This window comes from Gavia stellata, chromosome 29 (assembly GCF_030936135.1).
Source record: "Gavia stellata isolate bGavSte3 chromosome 29, bGavSte3.hap2, whole genome shotgun sequence".
Taxonomy (NCBI): domain Eukaryota; kingdom Metazoa; phylum Chordata; class Aves; order Gaviiformes; family Gaviidae; genus Gavia; species Gavia stellata.
The window spans coordinates 1,400,148-1,427,449 of NC_082622.1; the positions used below are offsets into that span (position 1 = coordinate 1,400,148).

Here is a 27,302-nt window from a genome sequence, read left to right on the forward strand (position 1 = left end):
GGCAAGGCCCTCTCCGTGCTGGCGAGGAGGCTGATGGTGGCTGTCACGCGTGTCCCTGGCTGTGCCTGCCCGAGCCACAGCACGGCAGGAGCCCAGCCGTGGCCTCCACTCTGGGTGCCGCACTGGGTACGGCACAGCACCGGTACCGCCAGCTCCGGTGGGATGGGCAGAGCAGAGCTCCTCTCCCAGCATCTGCTGTGGCCACCTGCGTCCTCACAGGGTCTGGGCTCCGTCGTGCCGCCGGCAGCAGAGCCGTCCCCGTCCCCTCCAGCCCTGGGGCGTGGGGAGCACAGGGAGCCCGGCTCCCTGGGCATTTACCGGGCAGGAGAGCAGCGGTCAAGGCTGTCTCGTCACTGGAGACCTCCAGCAACCTGCCAAGTGCTTGTAGCATCAGCAGCAATCCCATGCCAGCCCCCCCCCCCCCCCCTTTTACTTAATTTGCTTTAATTTTGTTTTAATTTGGGGGCTTTTTGGGGTTGTTTTTTCTCCAGGCTGCAGCTTTTTTTTCCACTGCTGCTTCAGCAAAAGTGATTCAGGAAATTCCGATCAAATCCCGGCGCGCAGCAGCCCTGCCCCTGCTCCCCGGCGGGAGAGGCAGAGAGCTTAATTCTCATTAATAACCACCACGGGTCAATTATTGTGAGAAGGAGGAAAACCTCTTTGGCATCACGTGTTATTTAAGCTTCCGAAAATAAATGTTCTTTGCAAATCAATCTGTTTGCAGCTCTGCACGTGGAGCTGGCACAGAAAAAGTTGCTAGAGGAAAGTTGTATTTATAGAGGATATTTATTTTAAATAAACAGGCACTTAAGGCAGAGGCTGCTGCTTCCACGTGCCGTAGCCCTCCCCTGGGCTTTCCTGGCCGAGGGCTCCCGTCCTTCGCCCTCCGAGCAAGCTCCCGTCTCTGCTCACAAAGCGCCACAGTTGAGCCACAAATGCAGCGAAATCTCAGGCTCCAGCATCGTGATTTTCGTCCAGCACCCACTGCGACACGCAGCACCCATTTGGGAGACGCAGCACCCACCCAGCCACTGCCGGGGCAGGCAGGGCTCGGCGGTGGCAGCCGGAGCCAACCGTGGGAGCCACAGCCAGAGCGCACACAGCTTTTGTTAGAGGAGACCCTGCTCGCTTGAGGGATGCAACAGCAACACTCAGCTCAGTGGGCTGCAGTTTTCATCCTGCCTTTTTTCCCCCTCTTCTTATATATATTAAAAAAATATAAGGGAAGTCTGACATGGGCATAACCCCAGAAAAACGGGTACTGCGGCAGCTTCTGAAAGGCTCTGCTGGGTGCCCATGGTTAGTTACTGCTCGTAAGCCATGTATTTATCGTGCATCTCCCAACCGGCACGCGTCAGGAATGGTAACATGTTCAGGGCATCTGTGGTCCAGAAAAAGGCAAATCTGAGGGAGTCCTGCTCCCACCGGGATCCTTCCCGGGTTCCTGGCTGATCCTCACGGGACAGAGGGTGCAGATGGGGGGTCATGGGTGCCCACTCTCACTGTCGCTTTGTCCGCAGGAGCAGTTGGGAGCAGGATGCTGCCGGACGCCGTGGCGCTGCTGGTGGTGGTGGTGATGGTGGTCGGCCTTCGCTCAGCGGCAGGAGGAGGCGCGGCAGGCTATGCCCAAGTGAAGTACATGCAGCCCATGGTGAAGGGACCCCTGGGACCCCCCTTCCGCGAAGGCAAAGGGCAGTACCTGGGTAAGGGACGCACTCTGCCGGGGGCTGGGAGGACACGGCACCGCGGCTGCCTGGGAGACCTGCCGGCATGGCAGGAAAGGTCTAGAGCATCCCGCAGCCATCAGGCACTCGTCATCCCCTTACCCTTGGGGTTGGTGCGCCCGGGGAGCAGCCTGGCGTGGCCAAGGGTGCTGCTGGCCAAAGCATCTTTGGCCAAGCACAGAGGGGCCGTTCAGGTCTCCATAACCCAGTGCAGAAGGATAAGGACGGGCACAGAGAGCAGCTCAGTGGAGACGTAAAGCCCTTTGCTCAGGCTGGGTGGGCACCCTTGGGTCCCTCAGTCTGGGAGCCGGTGCACAAAGGGGACCCGTGAGCCTTTTGCTCCCATCCTCCTGCACGTTTGCCGGTAGCTTTCAGGCTCAGCCCAGGTGCAGGAGCCCCGACGCTCGCCATCTCTCCCTCTCACTGCTGTTAAACCTGAGCCATCCCTGCGAGGCTTTTTCCACTCCTCCACCTATTCCGTTTTCCCTGTCTGCGTTTTGCACCAGCTGGGAAAGGGAAGAGGGCCAAGGCCGGAGCCGAGACCCAACCTAGCGAGGGGAGAGCAGGAGAGAGACATTTCCTCCCTCAGAGAGCAGCGACCAGAAACTCCACACGTGTTAAATCACTCCCCACCGAGCGACATGTGCCGCACGGAGCGGCAGAAATGCTGAGGTCATTGCTTTGTGCAGCCAGGCCTCCTGCACCGCTTCCAGCCCAGCCCCAGCCTTTCGTAACCGCCTGCCCCGGGCTGCCCTGCCCGCTCCCCGTCCCCTGCCCGCTCCCCGTCCCCTGCCCTTGCTGCAGTCCCCCCGTGCCTGCCCAGGGCTCCTTTATGCCCAGCCCTGGCCGCGGGTGCTGGGGGTTAGAAGGCACAGGAGGGTCCATCAGTGCCCCACACCGGGGGGTTATTAGTGTGTGTTAACTGCAGACACCCTGGGGAACTGCTTAGGAACTTGGGGTCCTCACAAACAGCAAGTGTTGAGTGTGACTGAGTTTCTCTGGCAATTTTTGGCTCATCGGGGTGTCCCTCTGCGAAGCGAGCCCCCAGCACCTCCCCGAGGTGCACGCGACCCTTGCTGCATCCAGGGTCGCAGCAGCACAGTATCTTCAACTCAAGAGGGGGATGCAGGGGAGGGTTTGAGCCCTTTCCTTGATACCAAACACAGCGGTCCCTGACACTCTTCCCAGAGCCAGCAGCTGCTGGCAGCACTGTGGGATGGGGCAGTGCTGGGGCTCAGGTGCCCGGACCCACCGGGTCAGTGCTTGGCCCTCAGGAAAAGCCGCCGGAGCCCTCCCCGTGGGTTCGCACAGACCCGGACCCTCCAGGGAGCCGAAGTCTTGGCTCTGGGAGGAGAAACTGGAGAAGGCTCGGCTGCTGGTGGCTGATTTACTGCTGGGCTGAATGGCTTATCAGGAGTTCAGCTCAGCACATATGTCAGAAAACACACAGCAAAACCTGGAGCCGAAGCATGCTACGGGCCCCCCCGCCTCCCTGCCCCCTTCCCAGCTGTTGTAAAGCTGCTCCCTGAATCCCAGCCAGAGACAAAACCTTCCAGCGTAGCGCAGGAACGTTTCAGCTGCTGGTGGGACTGGATTCAAATATCTCCCTGCTGTTTTTCCTTCTTTTTCCCCCTTCTTCCTATGCATCGGAGCAGCTTGCGCTGCCTCTGAGCAGCGCTGCCTGCTAACCGGGGCAGAGAGAGGAGTGAGTGTGCCAGGCTCTTTGCAAGGTGTGGTTTGGGTGTGAGCTTTGCCAGGTTAGACCGGGCACGGGTTAGAGGGGACACTGAGGCAGGGCAGAGCACGGAGTCCCCTGGACATCACTCTCCTAAAACCCTTGGGAAAGAGAGGACGTGCAGGGAGAGGCAGGCAGGGAGAGGCAGGCAGGGGGGCAGCTGCAGCCTGAGCCCCCGGCCGCGGGGCTGCACGGAGGCGGCTGGGGAAGCCGGTGCCTCCTGGATCCCACCGAGCTCCCATCTCTGCTTAACCTCTAATTTGGCAAGGAAAATCCCTGCTGGCCTTCTGCCCTGCTCGGGGAGCTCAGCTGACTCGCCGCGACAGCGCAGGGCCGTGCCATGCCCCCGCAGGTTACCCCCGAGCTGGTGGGGAGCTGTGCGGGGCCCCCCATGCTGCCCCAGCCTGGCCCCGGGGCTGAGACCCCCGCCTGGGGGGCCAGGGCAGGCCCTGGGGCTGGGGGGCTCCCGCCAGCCTCCGGGTGCCATCTAGTGAGAGACAGGGCTGGTTTCCTCAGGGTGCCAGACACCTTTTCTGACCCAAAAACAGGCTCCCCAGGAGCACTGAGGCAGCTCTGGGCAGGGAATGCAGCTAAATGCTAAAAGCATTTAAGCAGGTATTTGCATAGTTGGGGTTTCTTTTGGCTTGATTAAAACCACGTCTGTGCAGCTTGCAGCCAGGTAAAACCGCCGCTGGGTGCTGGCCTGGGGCTGAGGGAGCCCAGCGTTTCCCCGTGCACGCGGGGAGCCACGCCAGTGGCACCCCAACTTGGGGCACCGATAAGGCACAGGCGATGCCCGGGGCGGGGGTCTGTGCCGGGCGAGCGCTGGAGCTCCCCTCCAGCGACAGTGCAGAGGGTTCACCCCGGGGCAGCGGCCTCAGCTGCAGAGGTAAAGGAGCACTTTTCACCTCCCCAGGCTTGGGCAGGCTCAGTGGAGGGCCAAGGCACCAGCTCTGCCTTCACGGCTGCGCTGCCCAGGCACTGGGAGCAGGCAGGTGCTGGGCAGCGCCTGTGCCCTGTGTCCCCAGAGCGGGTGGCCCACAGGTCCTGCTGCTTTTAAAGAGACTCAGTCCTGCAATCCCTGTGGGGCTGCTGCTTCTGCACGTGGCCAAGAGGCCTCCAGGTCCCTTAGCTCCTGCTAATGGGGAAACTTTGTTTGCCGCTTCCGTGTTTCTTTCTGCGGACTGCTCTCATCTCACTGCCGTCCCCTTGCACGGCAGCTCCATCTGTGAGGGCTGTGGCTGGGTCCTGCGCTGAGCCTCCCCGCTGCAATGGAAGATGGGATGAGAGACACAGTAACGCTGGTCCCAGGCAATGTCTGTATGAGCCTGTGAAACTCGCTCTCAGGAGACAGGGCTTGGCAGCAGTGCTGGAACGAGCTCGGCCGGGCTCTGCCATAGAGCAGCCAACCTCTCCTTCCTGCAGTGTCATCCGACCGCGCTGGCCAGACTTGCTGCTGACTGCTCGTGGCTGAGAACCGCTTCCCATCTTGCTGGATTATTCCTCTGCCGGCCAGTCCGCGCTGCCGGGTCCCTCCTCCAGGCGTGCAGGGCTCCTTCCCGGGGCGAACGCAGCTCCAGAGGGGCTGCAGGATCCACCCGGACATGTCCATGCCCCTCAGGAGGTGAAAAGCTCTGTGGTGCCCAGGCAAGAGCTCGCAGGGGCCCTGCCTGCTCCTTCGCCTTCCTGCTGCCCCAGCTGGCTCTTTGCAATAGCGTTCATGGCAGCTTTGTTCATGGTTCGAGGGGAACACATAACCCCATGCTGCTGCTGTGAAATGCAGAGCTCGGAGACATGCGTCTGTGGTAAGACATGGTCTTTTGAAATTGGATACTGCTGGGGCTGCAATGTCCCAGTTTCTCTCCGCTAACGTCCCCGGTTTGGTTTTCCCGTCTGCTTTTTTGGCCGCCTGCAAGTTGGCAGCTCTCGCCTCGCGTTTCTCTTCGCTGCCTTGTGCGAGAGCGTGCGTGTGCTTTTTCCTTCCTTCGTGGGCTCAGCTGTAGATCCTTGTTCTGATTCCATGCAAAATGACCTAGAAAATGAATTCTTTTCAAACCATTGCAAGAAGAAAAAAAAAGGGGGGGGGAGGAAGGAAACACATTGAAATAATTTTCTGGAGAAAAAATTTTCCAGAATTCAAACCCCAGAAATCTGCTTTAGTGCAATACTTCACATCCCCCTTCCCTTCTTTCCCACACCATTTTCTGGGGTGAGGAGCAGGAGGTTTGCAGAAATCCAGTGGCAATGTCATGACAGACAAGTATTTCCGTAATTTCCACAGCCAAGTGACCTCTATTACAGCCTAGGCTGCGGGCCAGGCTTTGATATGTAGATAAGCTCTGAAAATGTTTCCATTACCAAAAGAAAAACAAGCAGGCACCAGGCTTGGAAATGGCCAGAGCTAATTGCTGTGCTTAGGCAAGGTAAAGCCGCCCCGATGCACCAGAACGGTCCCTGCTGCTGCCGCAGTTATTCTTTTCACGTGTCTCAAATCTCCCCTAATCTTTTCCCGTTGCCTGAGAAAAACCTCTGTGTTGGCAGATCCTGGTGCCACGGGTGTCTGTGCTCCCAAGGCCGGGCTCAGCTCGCTGAACGCGGCCAGGCTGGCAGACCTCGGGGACCCCCCTGCCGCCTCCGCAGCGCCATGCCGGGGCACACAGCCTCGTGCCATGGGCCGGTTCTGCTCCCATCCCAGACGGGATCCATTCCCATCCCGGATCTTGCCCATACAGATCTGTTCCTGACTGGAATGTTCAGCTTTGGTTAAAATTTGCCCAAGGTGTCAAGGCCCTCTCCTCTGCCCTTCGCATTTCTCATCATAGTCCCACATACGTGCAACTGCCAAGCATTTCCTTCATTTCGAGCTTCCCAAAAAAGAGTTTGTCAGATTTATTCTTTCTCACCCCTTCCCGGTGTCACGTGGGAAGCGACACCCTGCCTGGGCCAGCCTCAAGGAGTTATTTATGCTCACGTCTGCGCTTTAAGTACCGAGCTGCGGTGGGCATGTAATCTGGCTCTCCTCAGCTTTGTAGTCTCTCAGCCCATTAGTTTCTTTCTTATATCCGTTTGCAAAAGACCTCTATAAATTCTTTAAATGTCAAGTGGTTACGGCCTATTCCCAGCTGGGCTGACTCATTTGGATGTAACTGAGGTTGCATTTCCCTTGCAGCTATTGGCTTTTCCTCCATCCTCAGCACTTTTTTTCTTTTTGGTGAGTTTTTCTCTGCCTTGCTGGACACGGGAGCTGAGCCAGTGAGCACTGCGGGCATGTCTTAACCCATGCACGAATCACCTCTTTGGTCTCTCAAGTACATCTCCAAGACTTTTCTTTTTAATCCAAAAGGATTAAAGGGCTCCCGAGGCCCTGGACTCGAGGGATGGGGTGGAGGGATTATCCTCGGTCTTGGCTCGCTCTGTCACCATCCTCCCGGCTGAGCCCAGGCAGGCGCAGCTGAATCCCACGGTGCTTTCAAGGCCACTGGGAAATGAGGCAGCGGGAGGTTTGAATCCAGCTCCTAAAAAAACCCCCACAGTAGGTCATCGCAAAACAATGCTGCCAGAGCCGACGGCAGTTGCTGGTCTTGTTGACACCCGCTGTGGAGGGATGGATGAAGTAAGGCTTGAGTTAGTACCCTGGGCTCTGGCCAAGGTCTTGCCTCAAGACAGCCCTGCTGATGTGGTGGCCCACGAAGCCACTGTGGCGGCCCATGAAGCCACTGTGGCCATGCTTAAATAAAACCACTTGTAGAGAAGGGCACTTGTGCAAGTACAGAGCCGGGCAGCACTGAAGCCCCTGGCTTTAGCACCCTCAGAGCATCATGCACCAGGCACGCTCCTCCGTCCACCGCCGGCCCCAGTAAAGCTCCATGTCTCCTCTCTCCACAGACATGCCGCCGCTGCTGCCGATGGACCTCAAAGGGGAGCCAGGACTGCCAGGGAAGCCAGGCCCGCGCGGACCCCCCGGGCCCCCTGGCTACCCAGGAAAGCCGGGCACAGGGAAGCCAGGAATGCACGGCCAGCCCGGCCCCGCTGGGCCCCCCGGCTTCTCGGGCATTGGGAAACCGGGCATCCCAGGACTCCCTGGAAAGGCGGGTATGAAAGGGATGCCCGGAGCCAAGGGCGAACCCGGCATGCGAGGAGAGCAAGGGCCAAGAGGACTGCCTGGCCCCCCAGGGCTGCCGGGGCCGGCCGGCATCTCAGTCAACGGGAAGCCGGGCCCCCAGGGTGGCCCTGGCCTGCCCGGGTTTCGGGGCGAGCCTGGCCCGAAAGGAGAGCCAGGTCCCCGTGGAGAGCGAGGGATGAAGGGTGAAAACGGTGTGGGGAAGCCAGGGTTACCGGGGCCCCGGGGGAACGGGGGCCCTCCTGGTCCCGCGGGGCCCCCTGGGCCCATCGGCGTTGGAAAACCCGGCCTCGATGGCCTGCCGGGCGCGCCGGGGGAGAAGGGCGACATGGGCCCTCCGGGCGGGCCTGGCGTCAACGGGGAGCCTGGCCCCATGGGGCCCCGCGGCCCCCCCGGCATCGATGGGATCGGTGTCCCGGGTGCCGCGGGGGTGCCAGGGATACAGGGCCCCATGGGACCGAAGGGAGAGCCCGGGATCCGCGGCCTCCCTGGTTTGCCGGGCCCAACAGGCTACGGGAAGCCGGGTTTGCCCGGCCTAAAAGGAGACCGCGGGCAGCCCGGGGTGCCGGGAGCCATTGGCGATAAGGGGGAGCCTGGCGTCGATGGGGAGCCAGGCGAGCCAGGCCCTGCCGGCATCATCGGGCCACCAGGCCCGCCAGGGTCCATGGGCCTGCCGGGCAAGCACGGGCTGCCTGGCTCCAAAGGTGATGTGGGGCCAAGCGGGCCCCCGGGAATGCCGGGGATGCGTGGGGACCAGGGCCTGAACGGCTTCGCGGGGAAGCCGGGGGTGCCGGGAGAAAGGGGCCTGCCTGGGTCACAGGGACCCCCTGGCCCAACGGGTCCCAAAGGAGAACCGGGGTTCATCGGCCTCCCAGGGGTGCCAGGATTAACGGGCAGCCCCGGGCCGAAAGGGGACGGTGGGATCCCGGGGCAGCCGGGGCTGAGGGGCCCCTCTGGCATCCCAGGCTTGCAAGGACCAGCAGGTCCCATGGGGCCTCAGGGGTTACCGGGGCTGAAAGGGGAGCCCGGGCTCCCCGGCATTCCCGGTGAGGGGAAGACCGGCGAGCCTGGCATGGCTGGACCCATCGGCCCCCCGGGAATGCCAGGAACGCCGGGGCTGAACGGGCCACCGGGCCCGCCGGGGCCGCCTGGGCCGCCAGGAGCGCCCGGGGTGTTCGACGAGACGGGCATCGCGGGGCTGCACCTGCCCGATGGAGGCGTGGAGGGGGCCGTGCTGGGGAACGGCAAGCCGGGGAAGCCACAGTACGGCCGAGGAGAGCTCTCCGCCCGGATCGCGCCAGCCTTCACCGCCATCCTCACCTCCCCCTTCCCGGCATCGGGCATGCCGGTCAAGTTTGACCGGACTTTGTATAATGGGCACAATGGCTACAACCCAGTCACCGGGATATTCACCTGCCCCGTATCCGGCATCTACTACTTTGCCTACCACGTGCACGTCAAAGGGACTAACGTTTGGGTGGCGCTTTATAAGAACAACGTGCCCGCCACCTACACCTACGACGAGTACAAAAAGGGCTACCTGGACCAGGCCTCGGGCAGTGCCGTGCTTGAACTCAAGGAGAACGACCAAGTCTGGGTACAAATGCCCTCGGACCAGGCCAACGGGTTGTACTCCACGGAATACATCCACTCCTCCTTCTCCGGGTTCCTGCTTTGCCCCACATAACGGCTGTTGGGCACATTTCCTTTTCACCCACTTTAGCCATAAACTGTCTTTTTTTTTTTTTGATAAAAAAGTTTTTTAAAATTAATACAGAAAAGAAAAATCACTGGGAAGAACGCGCAAGCCGTTGTCGTGGGACCTTGCTTCACGCTGTTTGATCCATGAGTCAAGAGGATAGTCGGAAAGGAGACATCTATCTATCTTTCTTTTTTGGGGGAGGGAGAAGGGAGGGAAGGGAGTGACTTCCTCAGCAAAGCGTATTTGGAATAAATTTTACCCTACCGACTGTACATCAGACACAGGAACGCGCTTGGATGGCAAGGATCTGGCTCTGCAGTAAACTGCTCTGTGATCCAGAGCGGGTCATCTGGAAGACCAGACCCTTCTGGTCTGTGATCAAGTGCCCTTGTTTCCCATTTTGAGTACGAGTTAAATAAATACAGCTGTTGTAACGGATGGTGTATTTGCTAACCAGCACAGGGGTCCTAGGCACTTAATGCAAACCTGTACAGCAGCAGAGATCCATGATGGATTGAGAAATTTCCTTCCCAAACCATCAGACACCCAAGTTTCAGTCTCACTGATGCGTATTTTTTCAGACTGTGCTTTGAGGCAGTCTCCCTGATTCACTCCGGCTTCAGTGTGGTTGGATTTATAATCATAAAAAGTGGAACACTTTGCATAAGCACCTTCTTATAAGAAGTAAATATTATTTTTAACCCTCCCCCCCAGCACCTTTAGGAATAAAAACATCCAGGCATTGGTATCTGGGAGGATGACAGACGACCTATTCCAAAGCCGTTGAGGGACCCCTGTGATGAAGAACGATCCTCTCTCTCGGGTTAATTCATCTACTGGCAAGTCCAAGGGCCAGTTCTGTCCTGCCTGTTTCTTTGCAGCCCAGAGACTTGCTTGGTCTCATGAGCATCTTACTCCGTGACACCACAAGGATGGCACTGCAAGCCCGGCTTACGGTGCTTCTAGCCTGGTTTGACAGAAGGTTTAGTTATGCTTTCGTGAAAGTGCCACTTACGGACAACTTGCTTTTACTGTCTCACTATTTCGGGATGTGTAAACTTTTGCATTGGTATCCCCCCTTTCTCTGGGGAACCTTTTAATTAAGAAAAAACAGCGTTCGTTCTAACTTTCCTTTCAGTCATTTTACAACGGTGCTATTATCTACTTAACAATGTTATTTACAAGTCTAGTGCAATATCTACCTGTAAAAGCGCACCATTCTAGGTGCCAATCTGTGACTTAGGTTAAAAGAAAATAATCACATTTGTCTGTTGTTACCACTTTGTCTCACTAATGCTTGAAATGTTACCGACCTGAATATGAGCTACCAGGTTCTGGGAAAGGTATGCACGGATACTGACCCCTTGGCTGCTCTGTCCTTTGCTAAAGGGAGCACCTGAACCCCGTTGCTTTGCAGGTTTTCTCATGGTAGAATAGTCATTGCCACTCGCACTTACAGTAAATCGATTCTTCTCATCCCAGGCGAGGAGCACGCTGCTGAAGTTAATCCACACGCGTTACGCTGCATGTCCCTCTGCAAAGGCACATCCCTGAGAAAACAGCAACAATTTGGTCACCAGCTGAGCAACTATTACCCTTAAATTTTCCTAAAACCTGTTCAATGGCCAAAGAAATGTAGCAAGAACGGGACTTGAGATTGTTCTCCAGATGGACTGTACAAGATATTTAAACTTTTCTTTTTCTATTTCTGTTTTGTTTGCTTTTCTCCTTAAGCCTGTCCTGTGTTTCTGCCTCTTGCCATCCAGGGCTTCCTTTTAAAAACGCACCTATCCCTGAAATTGGGAAACACAAAAAGGAAATTCACAGTTGGAAGGCCAGCGCTTCAGCTACTGCCCCGCTGGGGCTGGGGCTGGTGTCTCTCCCTCCGGGATCTTCTCCACATAAAGCTGCAAGTTTCATATAAAGATGAAACCTTCTCGAGCTGAAAGGCTGCTCCGGTGTTTCCAGTCCCACTGGACCTTTTTAACTCCTGAAGGCAGGGGGGCGTCGGGCCATTTGGGCTTTCATTGTCAGGGGTTATTTCCCAGCAGGAACAGCAGCCATACAAAGAGAGCCCCTAAAACTAAAATTGGAAGCTCTGATGTTTTCTTCAAGCCCAGGCTTGGGAGGAGGGTGCTAGGATGGGGCCTGCATCTCATTTTTCGAAGCGTCTCTCCTGCCAACAGCAGCGAACTCGAGCGGGTGCCTCGCAAGGCCCCGGTGAGCGGCGGCGAGGCATGCACGCTACCTGCGGCAGGGCCAGGAGCTTCTCGCACCCCAGGGCGGAAGCTTCATCCTGTTACTCAGCAAAGTGACTTATTTATACTGTGTTCTAACCTACATGCCATCTCTTTTTGTTCTGTTTTATTCAAAACTTCTTGTTCTAGCTGGCAAAAAGCGGTGACAAAAATACTCGCTATAACCACACCGAGACATTAACTCCTTCAGTGCTGTAGATACTGTTTCGCAATTTCACTTTCCCTTCACGTGCAGAGCATAAACCGTAATCAACCTTCCACAGCTATATAACCTGTTACATTTACACAGCAATTGAAAGGCAGAGGTATTACACGCACATAGAGTTAGGCTAGGAAAAACGATGCACAGGATGAGGGAGGCTGTTCAGTAAACCGGACACTGTCAGGAAGAAATTTTTTTCTGAGTACTGAGTACGTGATATTCGCCAGCAGAAAGGATTATTTTCTGTCGTGTGTGAGAGCGCGTGGGATTTTGGTTTCAATCACAATAATAAAAAAGGTTGGGTTGGATGAAGTATGTCTATTTTTAATTATGAAAACTGCATTACAATGTGCATTTTTATATACAAATTCTTACTATTTTTTTTAAATTTGCCTCTAGTATCTTCATTTCTAACCTAGTATATAGAGGTTTTTAGTTTTGTAAATACTTATTACATGCACTGTCATAGTAAAAGTTGGTTTAAAATGCACTCTTTTTGTGATCAGAAACTGGCCTTCTCTTCAGAACTAAAACTACAGTATTTGATTGTATTGACAAAACATCAATAAAACTTACTGTATAAAAGGTGGGCTCAGCTGTGCCTTTGTCCCGTTATTAATGGGTTTGCTCAGCCTTGCGAGTAAAACCACTCATACAGATCTCTTGCACTGTATTTCCTTCTCAAATCCAGCTCACTTGTTCCCAGCAGATTTGCTTGCTAATTAATATTCTTATGTAAGAAGGTATTGCATGTTTCTTGTGATTAAGGAAAAGATTCCGGTCTCCAGAAGTTCATTTTTAAGAAAGGATGAAATCCAGACCCTTCCAGACTGGCAATTACTAATCTGAGGATTTTAAGTCAAAGTGTTGGGGATTGCCTGTCCCTTCTGTGTTTTTTCCATGATGCTTTTTTTTTGCTACGTTACACAACCTTGTCTACAGCCAACCTCCGCACCCCCAGCAGCAAAAGCAGTGCAGCAGCACACAGAAAAAATGGTGAATCGCCTGTAAGCAAATCGCTTTCAGAGGCTAAAAGTAAAAAGAAGAAAGAGAGGAAAATATGTTTTCCCACCTGATCTCTCACCTGGAAGAGGAGACGTTACTTGTTACAGGTGAAACACTTCCAGAGCAGCCTGGTTGCCACACAGGCAGACTTCTTCCAAAGCTGACTGTGAAGAACAAGTGATTCTCCTGCTGCACGTCGCGGGGGCACCCAGCACGCTCCCTGGTCTCTGCATGATCAGTGCACGCTGGACTCCAGTGGCTGAACTCCTTCCACGCACTGCTCCTCGCTGCAAACACAGCCAGCAAAGGAAAAGGGCCTCTCCAGCAAACCTCCCTGCAAGGCGCCTGACCGATGCTTCCAACTCACCCTGCTGTTAACAAGAACCACTACTCCCGGGCTTTTACAAACTTCAGCTACCCATACTGCTCACAGGCAGGAGCGGCCACCTGAAAGTAGTTTTTACAGCAGATTTCCAGTGCTAAAACTCACCCCAAATAAAGCAGGACTCTCGGTGACACGCAAGATGTCTCTAACCAGCACCGAACAACTTCCATTCTGCTTTCTACAGAAAGATTTTAAGAAGCCATAACAAAGTAGTTCCAGGTTGAGTCTTAAAGTGAAGTATGGGGTGGGGAGAAGTAGCCCAGAGGTTTTAACACAACTCCTCGCCATTTAATATGGAAGCACAACTTCAAGACTTGAATGAAAAGACAGGAGCAGTGGCTAATTAACAAAGATAACAAAGTGATTTTATTTCTCTTGAAGGAAGTCAGAGCTAAATGACTTAGTATACATTTAAATTCTGGCCTAAAATGAGCTCTATATTTTAAACAGTAGCTCTTCTGCTCTTCATGAGTTCCAAACATTTAAAATTATAAAGCCACTTTAAAAGGAAAATATCTTCTTTTAAATAACTCCATGAATACGTTCACACCTCTGGCAGAGTAATGTGAAAAACCTGACATTTTACATCTCAGATCTGCAGCACAATACATAAATATACAATAGGCCAAAATTCCACATGTTCTCAGGACAAGGTATTCATTTATACAAGGAAACCCCATTAAAGCATCACACAGAAGACTGGCACTTGAAGGAAGGAGAGCACAGGAAAAGCTGGAACGACCCATCGCAGCCAGATTTTCCATGTGTGCATGCAGCCTGACACAACAACCACGTGCCGACAGCAACAGGGAGCGAGCTCTGAGCAGAATGGTCACCTCCCGGTGTCACAAGAAATACCAGAGATTATAGAGAATTACATTGTCACATTCAAATTTATAAACATTTCCGTATGATGGCTGCTTGCCTCTTTCTTTCTGTTTTCAATTATTAGAAAGCTTTTAACCCTTTTTAGACATGCCATACCCAAGCTGTTTCTCCCTTTCTGACCAGCTCCATTGGGCAAAGGTTTTAAATGTGAAACTCTGGAACAACACAGCTTTGCTAGAATATTCTTGGCCACCAGTACCAGCTTCAAGTGCACAAATTCTTTTAAATTCTGATAAATTCTCCCCCAATTAACCTACCTTTCCCTTTATTTTCAAATGATTCTTACCAAGTACAGCATTTTAAAACTGTGAAAAATAACTCCTGCTTCCCGCTGAAGTCATTTTTGTCACTGACTGCAGCAGAACCAGGAATTCAACCCTTGTGTAACACTAGGTTTCACAACTATCTCCACTCACAGATTTAAACAGCAATCTCACTTGGTGCTCTGGACATACATAGGACAGGATTAAAAATGCAGGATGCAAGGATTAGTAACAAAGGAAACGGCTAGAGTAGCTGCAGCAACGGGAAAGCCAGCTACGTGACAGAACACCAAATGCGGTAGATCAGGACAGTGCCGGGTGGATCGCAGAGCAAAGAACACCACAGGAGCAGAAATTAGTTACGCCCTCTTCCAGCAGTAACAATGAGCCAACGGGGATTCTGTCTGCATGCACCAAAGGCATTTCTCACAATGCCACTGGCAACGCAAAGAAATCCCTTCTCCAGTTTCCGGCAGTTTTCATTCTGCCTTTAAGGAAGTGAACCTCCCGGGAGGCCGACCCTCCAGCACCCTCACTCCACAACACAGGTGGTAACCCGTGCCACCACGCAGGACATGCTCCAGGCTCTCCAGGGACATGCCTCTCTGATGACTCCCATCTACATCCCTTGAGCTGGTCAGCTGAGTGTGAACTGGTGTTTTAAGAAACAACATAATGGCATAAGGGTGGGACAAAGCAAGAAGCAGAAGTCTTACGAAAAACTGGACGCTCCTGTACATTTCCGAGGAGATGCACCCACTGTCCAAGGCGCCACATGCAGCCACTTCCCAGCTGAACCATAACTGAAGGGTACGTCCCCTCTCCTCCAAACCAGCTCGTGCTTCCAGCCCTCAACTCACGGCAGCAGGCGTCTTTCTCAGGTGGAGGCTCACTGGCGTCTGCAGATGGTGCGGATCCACCACCAGATTTCTGACCAGAAAAGCAGAGGTGACCACCCGCTTCGCCTTCAGAAAACACCCTCCCCTCGGAGCTCAGAGCCGCTGGCAGTAGAGTTCATGCAAGCTATTTGCCAGCTTCTGTGTCTCTTGAAAAGCTTCACAGCTCTGCTCCCAGCTTGGGGGTATCTGTTCCTCCCCATAATAAGCGCCTGCAATGGCTCCTGCCATGGTAGCAATGGTGTCTGTGTCTCCACCCAGAGAGATGCAGTAGATGATGGTCCTCTGCAGGTTGTTGTAGTGATCAGGAATATCTGGGTCAGCTTCCATACAGCGCAAGAAGGAGTAAATCGCAGTAGGCACAGACCGCAAAGCAGCAATGCCGTTGCCTGTTAACAAAACCAATCATCTTCAGTGCTGCAGAATGCTCGTTTCTTCCCTCCCACAGAAGTACCTTTTCCCTTCTAACTGCAACTCCCCATTACCAGTTACTTTCAATACCGGTACCACTGATTTTATCATGACAAGTTGCAAAAGTTTGCATCTCGGAAATCTCCCCACAGTTCCCCAGTACTACTCGCGTCCTGGAAACCAACTCCCAGCTACACCAGTACAGTTTGGCAATACACATCTACCCGTTCCCATCCAACCAAAAGATCTGATAGCCGTTAAGACAAGAGATCTTAGAATATTAAGAAACGTTATGCACGATAAGCTTTTCTTAGCAAGACATTTTTTTCCCCCACCAATACAGACAGGGAGTCACCGGGTCAAGACTCAGCATTACTGACTGGTGAGCACAGGCAGCCTTTCCAGCACATTCTGTGCCTGCCAGGCAGCAGAGGTCAATGTGATGATCTGGGGGAGGACGCATGAACCTGGCTTGCTGAGTTAGTCCTGCTTCCAGCTCTTTCCTAATGCTTGTAGTAAGAAAGGTACTTACCTAATTCAAACAACACATCTGCTTTGGGAACACTGCTGAGCTCCAAAAATTCCTTTATTTTCTTTAGACGCCTTGAAAATGGTAAATCCTCAAATCCCAGCCTGGAAACAAGAGTACAATGAAGAGGAGAGAATGCGAAGGGCCAGAATAAACTGTACACAGCGGAGTTAGTGCTTCTCACAGTTACTTACGCTCGGGCATCAGTAAGAGACTTATCGTCTGCTTCTACATCTTCCATGTGGCTAATGAGCTGCTCCAGGAAGGTCTCCTTGCTGAGCTCTCCCTGCAGGGCGAGATGCACGGCCAGGGCCTGCAGGATGGCCCCGTTGTAGCCCAGGGAGTTGGCATGGGTTAACTCAGCACTCAGCTTCGCAAACTGCGAATGAAAACACATCGTCAGCAAACCTACCCGAGAGATCACGGTGAGACTCGCCTGACAGCAGGGACTCCCAGAGCCGAGGTGCCCAAAGGAGCCCAGAACGGTACCTTCTTAACGTCCTGGACATCAGAATAAACCAGCGAGATGCCTGCCACCCTCATGGCACCGCCATTGCCATAGGAGCCTTTCCCGTTAAACTGGGCTCTGGCTGGTTCAAACACATCGTTGCACTTGGGGCTCAGGAGCTTCTTGAAGACATTGACAACCGCCATCCCATAGCCCCTGTTGGGTTCCTTCTTGTACTCCTCAGCAAACCTGGCGTGGGCAAGACAGCAGCAGTTATGCAGGTGAGAACAACCACATGGGATGTTTCCTCTGTTACTGAAGCTTGTAAAGAGGTTGGCTAAAGCCACTTTATCAAGTGAGTTAACACAGTGGATAATTCAGTGACAGTCAGGGTTCAAGTGATTCAGTTCTACAGGGAAAGAATCCAATTCCCAAAAATTGGTGTGAAAGGAAGAAAGGACATATAAACACCACCTTCCACAACCCACTTGTTTCCCTCTCCACTTTGCCTTGAAATAGAAGCAAAGTGGAAACATTTCCATGGGTCACAACCACAAAGAGAGTCTTTTGTTCAAGTTCAATGGAAGAGTTTTCTAAACAAATAAATGTTCTCCCTTAAGTGGAACCAAATGCTACCAGGGCTGTGGATTCAAAAGGCAAATGGATCATAAACAAACTGAAGCTGACCTCACTAATGTTCACTAAGTTAAGGGAAGTACAAACATAAATAGCAACAAATAAACATGAAAGGAAATGCTTCTGAAATTTCTAAGCATTATCTTCCACAATGGTGACTACACATACACGGCTGCAATACAGCGTGTCCCGTCCTGCTTCGCTTCAAAGCAGACTCCAAATCCATACGAAAGCTAACGCTGCTGCATGTTCCAGCACAGCACAGAGCACTCAATAAATTACATGGTTAGCCATCGCTTTTCCAATTTTTTTTCCTCCACAAATTAACGACTTTGCCTTAGCTCCTGTCTCCTTTCACAGAAAATGACAGTGATTGCTTCATCTTAGAAAGTTTTGCCTTCACTAGTAAATGTCAACACCCTGGCCTCCGAAGCTGGTTGCAGTCCTTACCTCTTGGCCATATCAACTTCATCAAACTCTCGCTTGGCTAGCAGGGACTGCACCACCGACCTGCTCATGGCCGTGTCGTCCGTGTACGAAAGCGTTTCTAAAACAGAAGGTCAAAACATAACGTGACCATCCAGGGACAAACTCTCCTCCTGTCCTTCTCCACTGTCAGCACTTCCCTGCTCTCCAAGGCCTAATTATCCTTAGAGCTGCAGTTAAAACATTACCAGAAGTTCCCCAGCACTTTGAGCTCATCGCTAGCCACGGTCATCAGAGTAAAAAGACACAAAGAGAGATGCGTCCACAGCAAGAACGAGACAGAATGCATTTCAAGATTAATAAGAGCCAAGAGAAAATGCTTGCTATCCAGAGGTGCACACGGACAAGAGAGAGACAAGCCTCCTTCTCAAGGGGTTCACAGCGCATGCTGACAAGCAGAGAAGAGAAAGCACAGCTGCATTTCTGGACGAGACGGCAGCACGCTACACACCCGGGCTTCACTTGAGCACGAGCAGCACGGGCTGAGCACAGCAAACTGCACATCCTTCCACACCAGCCATGTGCATGGGGAACCAGGAACCGCCCTGAGGGAGCCAGAAGCTGGGCACTGCTTCCGCAAGGTCCTCCTCACACCCGGGGGGGCCCCAAACCCCACAGCGCAGGGGGCACAGGCCGAGGCAGGGCTGGGGACAGCCACGGGTGTCCCAGGGGACGAGCCCCCCGCTGAGGTGAGGGGCAGGACGGGGGCACCCGCGCTGCGGAGGGGCGGTGGGCCTGGGGGTGCGAGGACGGGGACGCACCCCAAAGCCCGCTCCTGGGGGTGTCGGGGGCCAGGCCCGAATCTGTCGGGTGCTGGGAGCAGCCGGTGGGTACGGGGAAGGGGATGTGCGCCGGGCCCGACACCGCCGTCCCGCTCCCGGGGTTTCCGCCCACCTCTGCGGGCGCTGCCAGCCGGCTCCCCCGCCTCGGGCGGCCCGGACGCCGGTTCCAGGCCTCGGAGGAAGCGCAGCAGGTCGGGAAGCTTCACGACGCTCCTGCCTTCGAAGACGGCGCCCAGGCAGTCACCCAACAACGCCCCGGCCAAACAGCCCCGGAACCGGGCGGGTCCCGGCCGAGGCCGCGCCGCCGCCCGCCCCGTGCCTGAGCCTGAGCCCGAACCCGCCGCCGCCGCCGCCATCTTCTCCCGCGCCGCCGCCGCTCTCCTCCGGGCCGCCAGGGGGCGGTGTCCGCGGCGGCGGACACCGCCCCCTGGCGGCCCGGAGGAGAGCGGCGGCGGCGGCGCGGGCAGGAAAAACGTGCTGGGAGCCTGTCGCCGTATTTCCCTGCTTGATCGGTTTTTTGCTCGGTTTCTCGGTGTCGGAGAGCCAGGAGTCAAATCCAGGCTGCTTTCCACTGGGGCGGTTACCGAGCATCATCTCCCACCTCGGGGCAGAGCAGCAGGCCAAGTTCTGGCGCTGTCGCACGTGCAATAATCCGGCTTGCAAGGACGCCGTCTCCCAGGGAGAACGCGCAGTACTCGGCACGTTGGGAGCGTGCCTGGAATAGAAACAATAAACTCACGGCAGAAGGCAAGCGCCGCAATTCAATTTTAACAAGTCTGCCGGCCGCAAGAGCCAGAAGGGACTCCAGCTCTTGCTTTTGTAGCTGTGTTAGCTCCGCGGGGCTAGCAGGCACGGGGAAATCCCAACCCAAACTTCACTTCAATCGTTAAAGCGAGCAGATTTGAGTCCGCACCCCCACAGCGCAGATCTGGCACGCTGCCACCACTACACAGTCCCTTTTCAGAGCACTTTAAAGGACTTACAACGCTAAAGAGCCCAGATGGATTCAATCAGCACAAAATGCTTCCAACGCTGTCGGATGACAACTGCTCTTGGGGACAGGGTCTTTATTGTTTATAATGCTCCTTGGAGCACAAGAGGCCGTAAACATCATGGAAAGGGACAGGCAGTTATATAACAAACTAGGAGGAGGGAGGAGAATTACAGTATCCTAACACGACACAGATGTCCGCTTTCCTTGCTACGGATCTGAGTCACTGGTAGCTTTCTCCTCGGTGCAGCTCGTTGTACAACACTCCCCGGCGCACTAAGCCAACTCCAGCTGCCTGTTCTTCGGCAGGGAGAGCGCACGGTTCGTGGTCCGGTTGAAAATGTCAACCTCTGGCACAAATTTCTCGGTGGGGACCATGAGCTTTCTCCGGCTGTCCATGCACTTGTTGTCCAGCATCAGGGAATGGGCTTTGTAGCCAGTATCTGTCTGAATGCGGTGAAGTTGTCTGTAAAGAGCGTCCAAGGCATCCCTGGGAACGAGCAGAAGCGAGAGGAGTTGGGTTCAAGCACTGCATTCACTTCCCAAGTTGGACAGGAAACACCCAACTTCCCACTTTCTGGCAGCAGAAATATCTGTGCAGCCTTTGCCTTTGTACAAAGACGAATGCATCAGCTATTTCTTGGTGCACAGCAGCAGCATTGTTTGGGTCTGTGAACGGCAAGCCCACATGCTGCTCCCTGGAGCACAGCGCGGAGATGTGCACCCTGGGAGCCCACGCCAGCCCAGAGCAGCACTTCTGTTTCTTCCTTTATTTTTCACCCTTTATTTTTTTCCCCTTCTAGAACTGCATCTGTCTGGTTGAAGTCAGAGTCAAGCAGGGCCGTGGGAACCCCATTCATGCTCCCACCACGCAGACCTCTTGTGCCTTGCCTGCACACTGCTGCCCAGCCCAGCTCCCCACCAAGCCCAAAGACTATTCCCACTCCTGATCTGAGCAGGTACAAGCTCCAAAACGCAGCTTCTGGGAGCATGCCAGGCCCAGGGCTGCACAAAGCCACGTCCCTCACGCGGGCAATGCTGGGCCACTGCTCTGCCCCAGGGAGCAGGAGACTTACTGTGACTCTGCGAGCTTCTGTTTGAGGGCGCGGATCGTGCCTTCCAGCTGGTGGGCCTCATCTGTTAGCCCGGACTGGACCTGCCAGGTGGGGAGGGAGAAGGGCACAGCAGTTAACAGGGCTGAAGTCTTGTTCTGCAAAGGCCACAGTTCTCTCGTTCCGCTCCTAGCCCAGCTGTGACATTTATTTCCTTGCTTTGTGACATGACTGTAGGATCCATTGCTCAACCCTTCTGCAGTTTCCTCCAAAGTGCACCCACATTTTTGAGACCCGTGCAAGCCCCCATTCCGGCCAGTTCCCCCCAGTCCCTCCCGGCGGGGGGCGTGCCAGGCAAGGCTGGTACCTGATCCCGACAGAGCTCCATATTGGGCCGATATGTGCGCATCTCCAGGCGGGTGTGTGCCACTTTCAGATCTTGCGTTTTCCTTCGAAGATCTTCCTCCAAGCGTCGGATGTCCTCCTCCATCTCAGCAATTTCCTCCAAGGTCTAAGGATAAAGACATGTATCATGAGGGACAGCCAGGGATACAGCCTGGAAAACAGCCCCCATGCATCCTGGGCTTTTTAGCGTGCTGGGAATGGATTTTAAACAAGGGCTGGTGGGCTTCCGAGTACTGAACCCCTCTGCTCATAGATCAGGCTTTTCACACAGACCAGGCATGGTGCTGCTGGTGTTTTATGGCCACAGCGGTTGAGACCAGGGGTGAAATAAAAAGGCCAAAACCTGGCACTGCTGCTGGGAAATGCCAAAGCAGCAACTGCGATGGCAGAGGGAGGTGGGATGTTGTAGGGATCATATGTGTGCCCCTTAACAGCTCTCATGTGGAAACCGTGCTCAGGCCAAGTGGCTTTCTACATAACAAACAGCCTTTTGGATTCAATTCCCACCCAAGGTTGTGGTCGATAACGAAAGAAGCCACATTTACATTCTGCTCCTGCCATTTCAGCTCATCGTAGGCTCTTTCCAGGTCTCTAATCCTCTTGCGCAAGACAAACTCTGTAGCTACACGCTGAGCCTCCAGCTCGTTGTTTGTCTGAAGAGAGAACAGGCTCCGGTCACACACATCTAGAAGGTGTCTCCCTCCCAGCAGTTGCCTGTGAGGTTGGGACAAACCTAGGAGCAAACCAGCTGGGTTCTGGCAGCTGCCACACGTGTGCAGGTTGTGCACCCCACTGTAGCCAAAAGACAGGGAACGATGGACAGGCACCTGTCTTCCAGGTTGCTGACACTGCTGCGAGCTCCGCAGCATAACCACGCTCTCCTTTTAAACCAGGAGGGCAGCTGCACTCAGAGACGTGCATGGGCCAACGCTGCCTTTTCAAAGACTCCCTTCCCCTGGTGACAGCACATGCCAGCCTATTCTCCCACACTGGATCCAGGACTTCTGCACTACCGATTCACAGCCAAGGGACCAATTTACCTGTGCAATGGCAAGCACTGTTGCTTCTTGGAGCTTCGTCGAGGCTTTCATTTGTGCCTCAGCACGCTCCTTGTTACATTGGCTATTCTGTTCCCACTCATCAAGTGCAGTTGATCTGTGAATAAATCAGCAGTTATGAAAATAAGTAGAGTGTTTGCAAGACAATTCAAAAGGAACGACCTGCTGCAGGCCAAGAAGGCTTTGTGCAGTGCAAAATGATTCAGGAATTGTGGAGGTCACATCCTGTCTGATCTCCTCACTGCACCAGCTGGAGATTGCCACCCCATGGCTCCCGCACTGAGCCCAACATCTGCTCAAACCGGGGACTCATCCAAACCATGCTATGAAATGCCAAGCAAGTGAAAACGTGCAGCAGCTCCCCCATAAGCTGTGCCAAAGGCTGATACCGCACTACTTACTGAGAGTCACCTACAGCCAAGCACCAGGGAGGCAGGGCAGCTAGCTTCTCTGTTTTTGCGGTGACAATTTAGATAACTCCCCAAAGTCTCTGGCTTCACAATTCAAGAGCCACAACAAAGCCCCGCAGCCAGCTCCTGTTCTGAGCTCTCTCCAAAACTGCACCCATCAAGCCAGGATGTAGTATGGAAGGAAAAAGCACTTCAGGGCTCTTTCAAGCACCAGCACGGATTTGGCCACACAAGGGCAGGCTCTTTCCTTACCTGTCTGGGACCCGTGTTGGGTTGACCTTGAAGGAGATGTTGGGAGAGTTCACATCGAGGGATAAACACACGCGATCTATTTCCAATGCTTCCATCTTGCGCCTGTGGTCACAGCTCAGCTGCTGGCGAGCTTCCTGTAAGAGGCTGCAGAAAGCAGGGCTGGAGTCAGCGGGGAGCATGCGGAGGGGAGAGGCAGCTCACAATTCCCAAAGCTTTCATCACCATCTCAGTCACCTTTTTAAAATGAGTGATGAGCTCCTGCCCTCCCAGTGAACTGGGCCCAACTTGATCCTCCTGGGATTAGGGCCACGAGGGATTAGATCCTGGGAGCTTTGATGCTTCCAGGTCACTGGTTCATGAACCAAGGCATGTGGCACAAGATATCTGTCAGGGCCAAAATTTTCCGAGGATGCTTATGAAATCTCCCTTGACATGCTCTCCCCTACAAACCCCCAAACTCCATAGACCTTGACAACAATCGTCAAATGCTCCTCTGAGTGGCTCACTGCCCCAGGGTAACGACTCCTGGCCTGCCTGCCCACCTCAGCATGGCATTAGGGGCACATCAAACTGCTGGGGCCAAGCAAGGAGGGCGGAGTTCAGTCAAAAACAGTGGCATTTGCCTCACCAGAGCCGTTCGAAGGCTTCGCTCACTCTCTGCTGCAGTTCTCTCTTGGCTTTGTCTATCACCTTCACCTCCTTGTGCAGCTCCTCCTCCACAGGGTCCCTCACCACATCGATGGCGCGGCGGCTCTCGCGGAGCGTCAGGCACTCAATGGAAACATCCAAAGGCAAGTTCTTTGCCTGGAGGGCACGTTCTGCTGCTTCCTTCACCTGGAAGAAGCAGCCAGCTGGGTGTGTGTGGGGTGTCCTTCAGGGATGGGAGGAAGAAAGGAAGGGGAACCCACCGATACCCTTGTGAAGAGGGCCTCGCACTGCCTGTCTCTGCAGTTCTGAAACCTTTTAGCAAGTCTGGAATTAAAACTGCAAGAGCCAAGCACACTAGTCCTCTACATCTGCTATTTAGATTGGGAATCACACCTCGCTGGGGGCTAACGACTCCAGGAGCAGCAGCCTGCAGGTTTAGAACTAAAAGAATCGGAGAGATGTCCCACTGCTATTCTCTATTTAAAATTAAACATTTTTGAATTATGGTGTTAACATATTTCTCATTATCGTTCAAAGCTTTAAAAAAAACCCCAAACCACACAACCCAAAACCCAAACATGAGCATGCAATGCACAGCTCCGTAAAGTGGCTGGGCTCAGCCAAGAACACAGTGCCTGGCTTTCCAGGGTCATTTCATCAGGTACAGATCTCAGTATACCTGTGATAAACCCCTCCTGAACTCCATATGGGCTTGCCCGTTGCAGAAGACAAGCCTCAATTATTTAACATCCCATGCCAAGAGCGTAAGTTGCTTTCCAGCCATCTGTCTTTCCAACATACTTTGGCTAAGGCATCGATTTCCGCATCTATGTCTGCAAGGCATTTGTCCAGGGTCTCCTTCCATCTGTTCACGCTGCTGATACGTTCAGCCAGGCGGGTTTGGTTGTCGTGCTCATCCCATTTTGTCTGGAATTAGAGGAGAAAAGCCATTACTCTTTTTCAAATGGCAATTATGAATCTTGCTGAAGCCTTTCCCTGTTTTCAGGATTGACTGACCCTTCACAGGAGTACAACATGTTGCCGCTTGGTCTAATGGACATCTACACAAACAGAGAGCACAGAAAACAATACAAGTGGCAAAGGACACGAGAATCACACCCAGGGATTTCATGACAGTACACATGCATCATTCCACATGCTTTACAGGAAGTGAATGTAAATATTTAGCAGGTTCTGTAGAGGTAAAGCTTTCCTCTATTCCCTCGTCCATACACCCAGATCTAGACACTCTCCCATACTCCTCAGACCGCTATTCTGACAAACCCGGGAGCAGCCAAGCTGCCAGACGCCCACCTGGTTGTTGGTTTCATTGCGGAGGGCTCGGGCTTCCTGCCGGACTTGGTGGGAAGCAAAACGCTGGCGTTCAGCATCAGCTGAGATGAGATGGGAGTTGGTGTGCCAGTCCGGCAAGGTGAACCGCTGTCCTGGCTTTACACTCAGCGTGGCCATCTCGCTAAACAGGTGACTAGAAGGGAGCAGAAGATTTTTGTGTTTATTCATGGTAATACATCAGAAATGGAGATGCACCCACAAACTGGAAAGCTCTTCAAGAGAAAAGCAGCAGCAAGCTCTAACCTGGCATCTCGCCTAATGCAGACACACATGTCCACACAACAGGGAAGCACTAGGATGGGCGATCGGAGCCACTCTGCCCCGGGCCAGGAGGAAAGCCCTGTCCACCTGTCTCTCCCTGGAGAACGGTGCTATTTGCAGAGAGACAAGGAGCTGCTCACTGCTCACGGCACCGTATCCCACATGGTATTTACTGAGCTTGGACAAAATGGCTGATCACATTACTGATTCTGCTTTTGTTACGGCTGCACAGGCTCAGCCCAGGGTTGCAGTCCCAGGGCACTCAAAGGCTTTGCAGGAACAGTGTGGTTTGCAGCCACCTTCCTTGCTTCCCAGCACATCCCTGCGAAACGGGCAGGAACTACAGAGACCACTCTACAGGATCGGAGCAGCTCCTGTGGAGACTGCAGGTTCCAGCACCCCCCCAGTCAGGTGGAGTCCTGGGGCAGGCAGTTTCCCGGCTCTGGTACACCCCGTGCCTGTCCCCCAGCCCGCTCGGGCGCAGGGAGTCGGGACAGAGCCCCCTGAGCCCAGCCATCGGCACCGAAGGCCGCTGGGGAGCTCCTAAAGCGGAGGAAGGCCTGCAGGCAGCCATCAGGGCTGCCGAGCGCCCGAGAGAAGGCACAACGGGCCGCAGGGCAGAGGGGAAGGCTCGACACCCCCCGGCTGGAAGGGGCTCAGCCCCCAGCTAGGAGCCCCGAGCAGGGTGCCCCAGCTCCTCCCTGCAATGCCCTGCTGCTCCCCCGGGGCCCATCACGGCCCCGGCCCTGCTCCCGGCCCCGCTCCCCGCCAGGCCCCGGGCCCGGCCCCGCTCCCTCCCCGCCAGGCCCCGGGCCCGGCCCCGCTCCCCGCCAGGCCCCGGGCCCGCTCCCTCCCCGCCAGGCCCCGGGCCCGGCCCCGCTCCCCGCCAGGCCCCGGGCCCGCTCCCTCCCCGCCAGGCCCCGGGCCCGGCCCCGCTCCCTCCCCGCCAGGCCCCGGGCCCGGCCCCGCTTCTCTCACCGCCACAGAGCCGACCCCGCCGCCGGGCCGGTTGCCAGGCACGCGCGGGCCCGTTGCTAGGCGGCGGCGCGCGGCAGCGGCGGGGGGGGCTCCCCCTCCCTCCCCCGCGGGGGTCCGCGGCCCCGGGTGCGGTGGCGGCGGCGGGGCTGGAGCGCGGCTCTGCTCGGTCTAGTGCCGTTGTTAGTGACAGTGACGCTGCAGGCGGGAGCAAAGCATCACCACAACCAGTTATTATCATTATTATTACCATTAAAAACCCCAACGAAATGACCAATATCGACCCCGGCGGACAGGGCGTCCTCCCGGCAGGGAGCGGGGGGGGTCCCGCACCGACCGTCACAACGCCGGTACCACAACACGACCCCCTCCCAACCCCGACGCGGAGTCACGCGTAACCGCAGACCACCGCCTTCCCAGGGCAGGAGGGTTAACGCCGCCGATCCGAGCACTTCAAACAGCTCTTCCCCGGGTTTAAAGAAAATTAAAAAAATTAAATGGCATTACTTCCAATCAAACAGAAAAGGCTGAAAGTAAAATCGTTTTCTGGCAAAGGTTTGGCAGCCGTGCACGCTCCACACACCGCCCAGCCCCTGACACCGCAGATCAACACCTCCAAACCCATCCACTCCCGTGGACGTGGCTTTGGGAAGAAATTAAAATGCTGCAAGTCTAAAAAAAAATAATTTAAAAGTCTCACATATGCATTTCAAAAAAATTTTATTTTTCAAATGAATACGGTTCGTTTACAATACACCCAACTTGATGGTATCTAAAGCCAGCAGAGATCTGATGACTGCTGTGTGTGCTATACACAGTCGTACAGAGGTTACAGATGCCTACGAGAGGGAAGGAACAGTGAAAGAAGTTGACGTTTTACTGTGCTGGAAAGAAAGCAACTCTTGCAACAGGTAGAAAATTTTGGCAAGAACAATTCGTCTGGAAAGGGAGAACGGGCAGAGGACACCGCTTCTGCTTAGCAAGTACATCTCAAAACACACCGACACGCGTTTCCCTCCCACCCCACATGGTTGCAGCCCACATCCGCAATACAAATAGGCACACATGGTCAAGATGGTTAAGTAAAAATAAAGGCTTTTACCAGTTTGTTTGCCATCCACCTACAGTCTATTTGTGCAATGTCTCAAGTCACAGCCCTACTTTATTCTTGAAACGATTCCCTTTTGCTTTGAAAACCCCCAGTACCTTCACGGTGGGAACATATTCCGGTTCCTGCTTAAGCAACGGTAACACCAAACCAAGAGGGGAGCAGTTACCAGCATATGAGAAAGACAGACACATAGAAGGGAATCTCAATCCACCGGACTGGTTTATTAGAATTTTATTCTGAAAAGGAATCCCAAACAGCACAATTTTTTTTTTCAGTTTAAACATATGGTATTAAATATGCAAAAATCTATATGCAC

At 54.3% G+C, this 27,302-nt stretch overlaps 3 protein-coding genes across 3 annotated transcripts; 1 reads left to right on the forward strand and 2 right to left on the reverse strand.

Annotated features, from left to right (window-relative positions):
* Positions 1-1,537: 1,537 nt before the first annotated feature.
* On the forward strand, positions 1,538-9,266 carry COL8A2 (collagen type VIII alpha 2 chain). The gene is made up of 2 exons (XM_059830917.1): positions 1,538-1,703; positions 7,345-9,266. Exons 1-2 carry the CDS (start codon positions 1,538-1,540, stop codon positions 9,264-9,266), a joined length of 2,088 nt encoding a protein of 695 aa, XP_059686900.1.
* A 4,264-nt stretch (positions 9,267-13,530) lies between these two features.
* On the reverse strand, positions 13,531-18,826 carry ADPRS (ADP-ribosylserine hydrolase). Its single transcript, XM_059830857.1, has 6 exons — positions 18,583-18,826; positions 17,653-17,749; positions 16,608-16,815; positions 16,313-16,497; positions 16,122-16,222; positions 13,531-15,567 (listed from the first exon to the last, which is right to left on the reverse strand). Exons 1-6 carry the CDS (start codon positions 18,824-18,826, stop codon positions 15,275-15,277), a joined length of 1,128 nt encoding a protein of 375 aa, XP_059686840.1. The 3' UTR covers positions 13,531-15,274.
* Positions 18,827-19,737: 911 nt separating this feature from the next.
* Positions 19,738-24,756, reverse strand: TEKT2 (tektin 2). The gene is made up of 9 exons (XM_009818163.2): positions 24,601-24,756; positions 24,088-24,213; positions 23,267-23,472; positions 22,639-22,782; positions 21,959-22,073; positions 21,464-21,571; positions 20,881-21,024; positions 20,538-20,617; positions 19,738-19,951 (listed from the first exon to the last, which is right to left on the reverse strand). Exons 1-9 carry the CDS (start codon positions 24,754-24,756, stop codon positions 19,738-19,740), a joined length of 1,293 nt encoding a protein of 430 aa, XP_009816465.2.
* Positions 24,757-27,302: the final 2,546 nt, after the last annotated feature.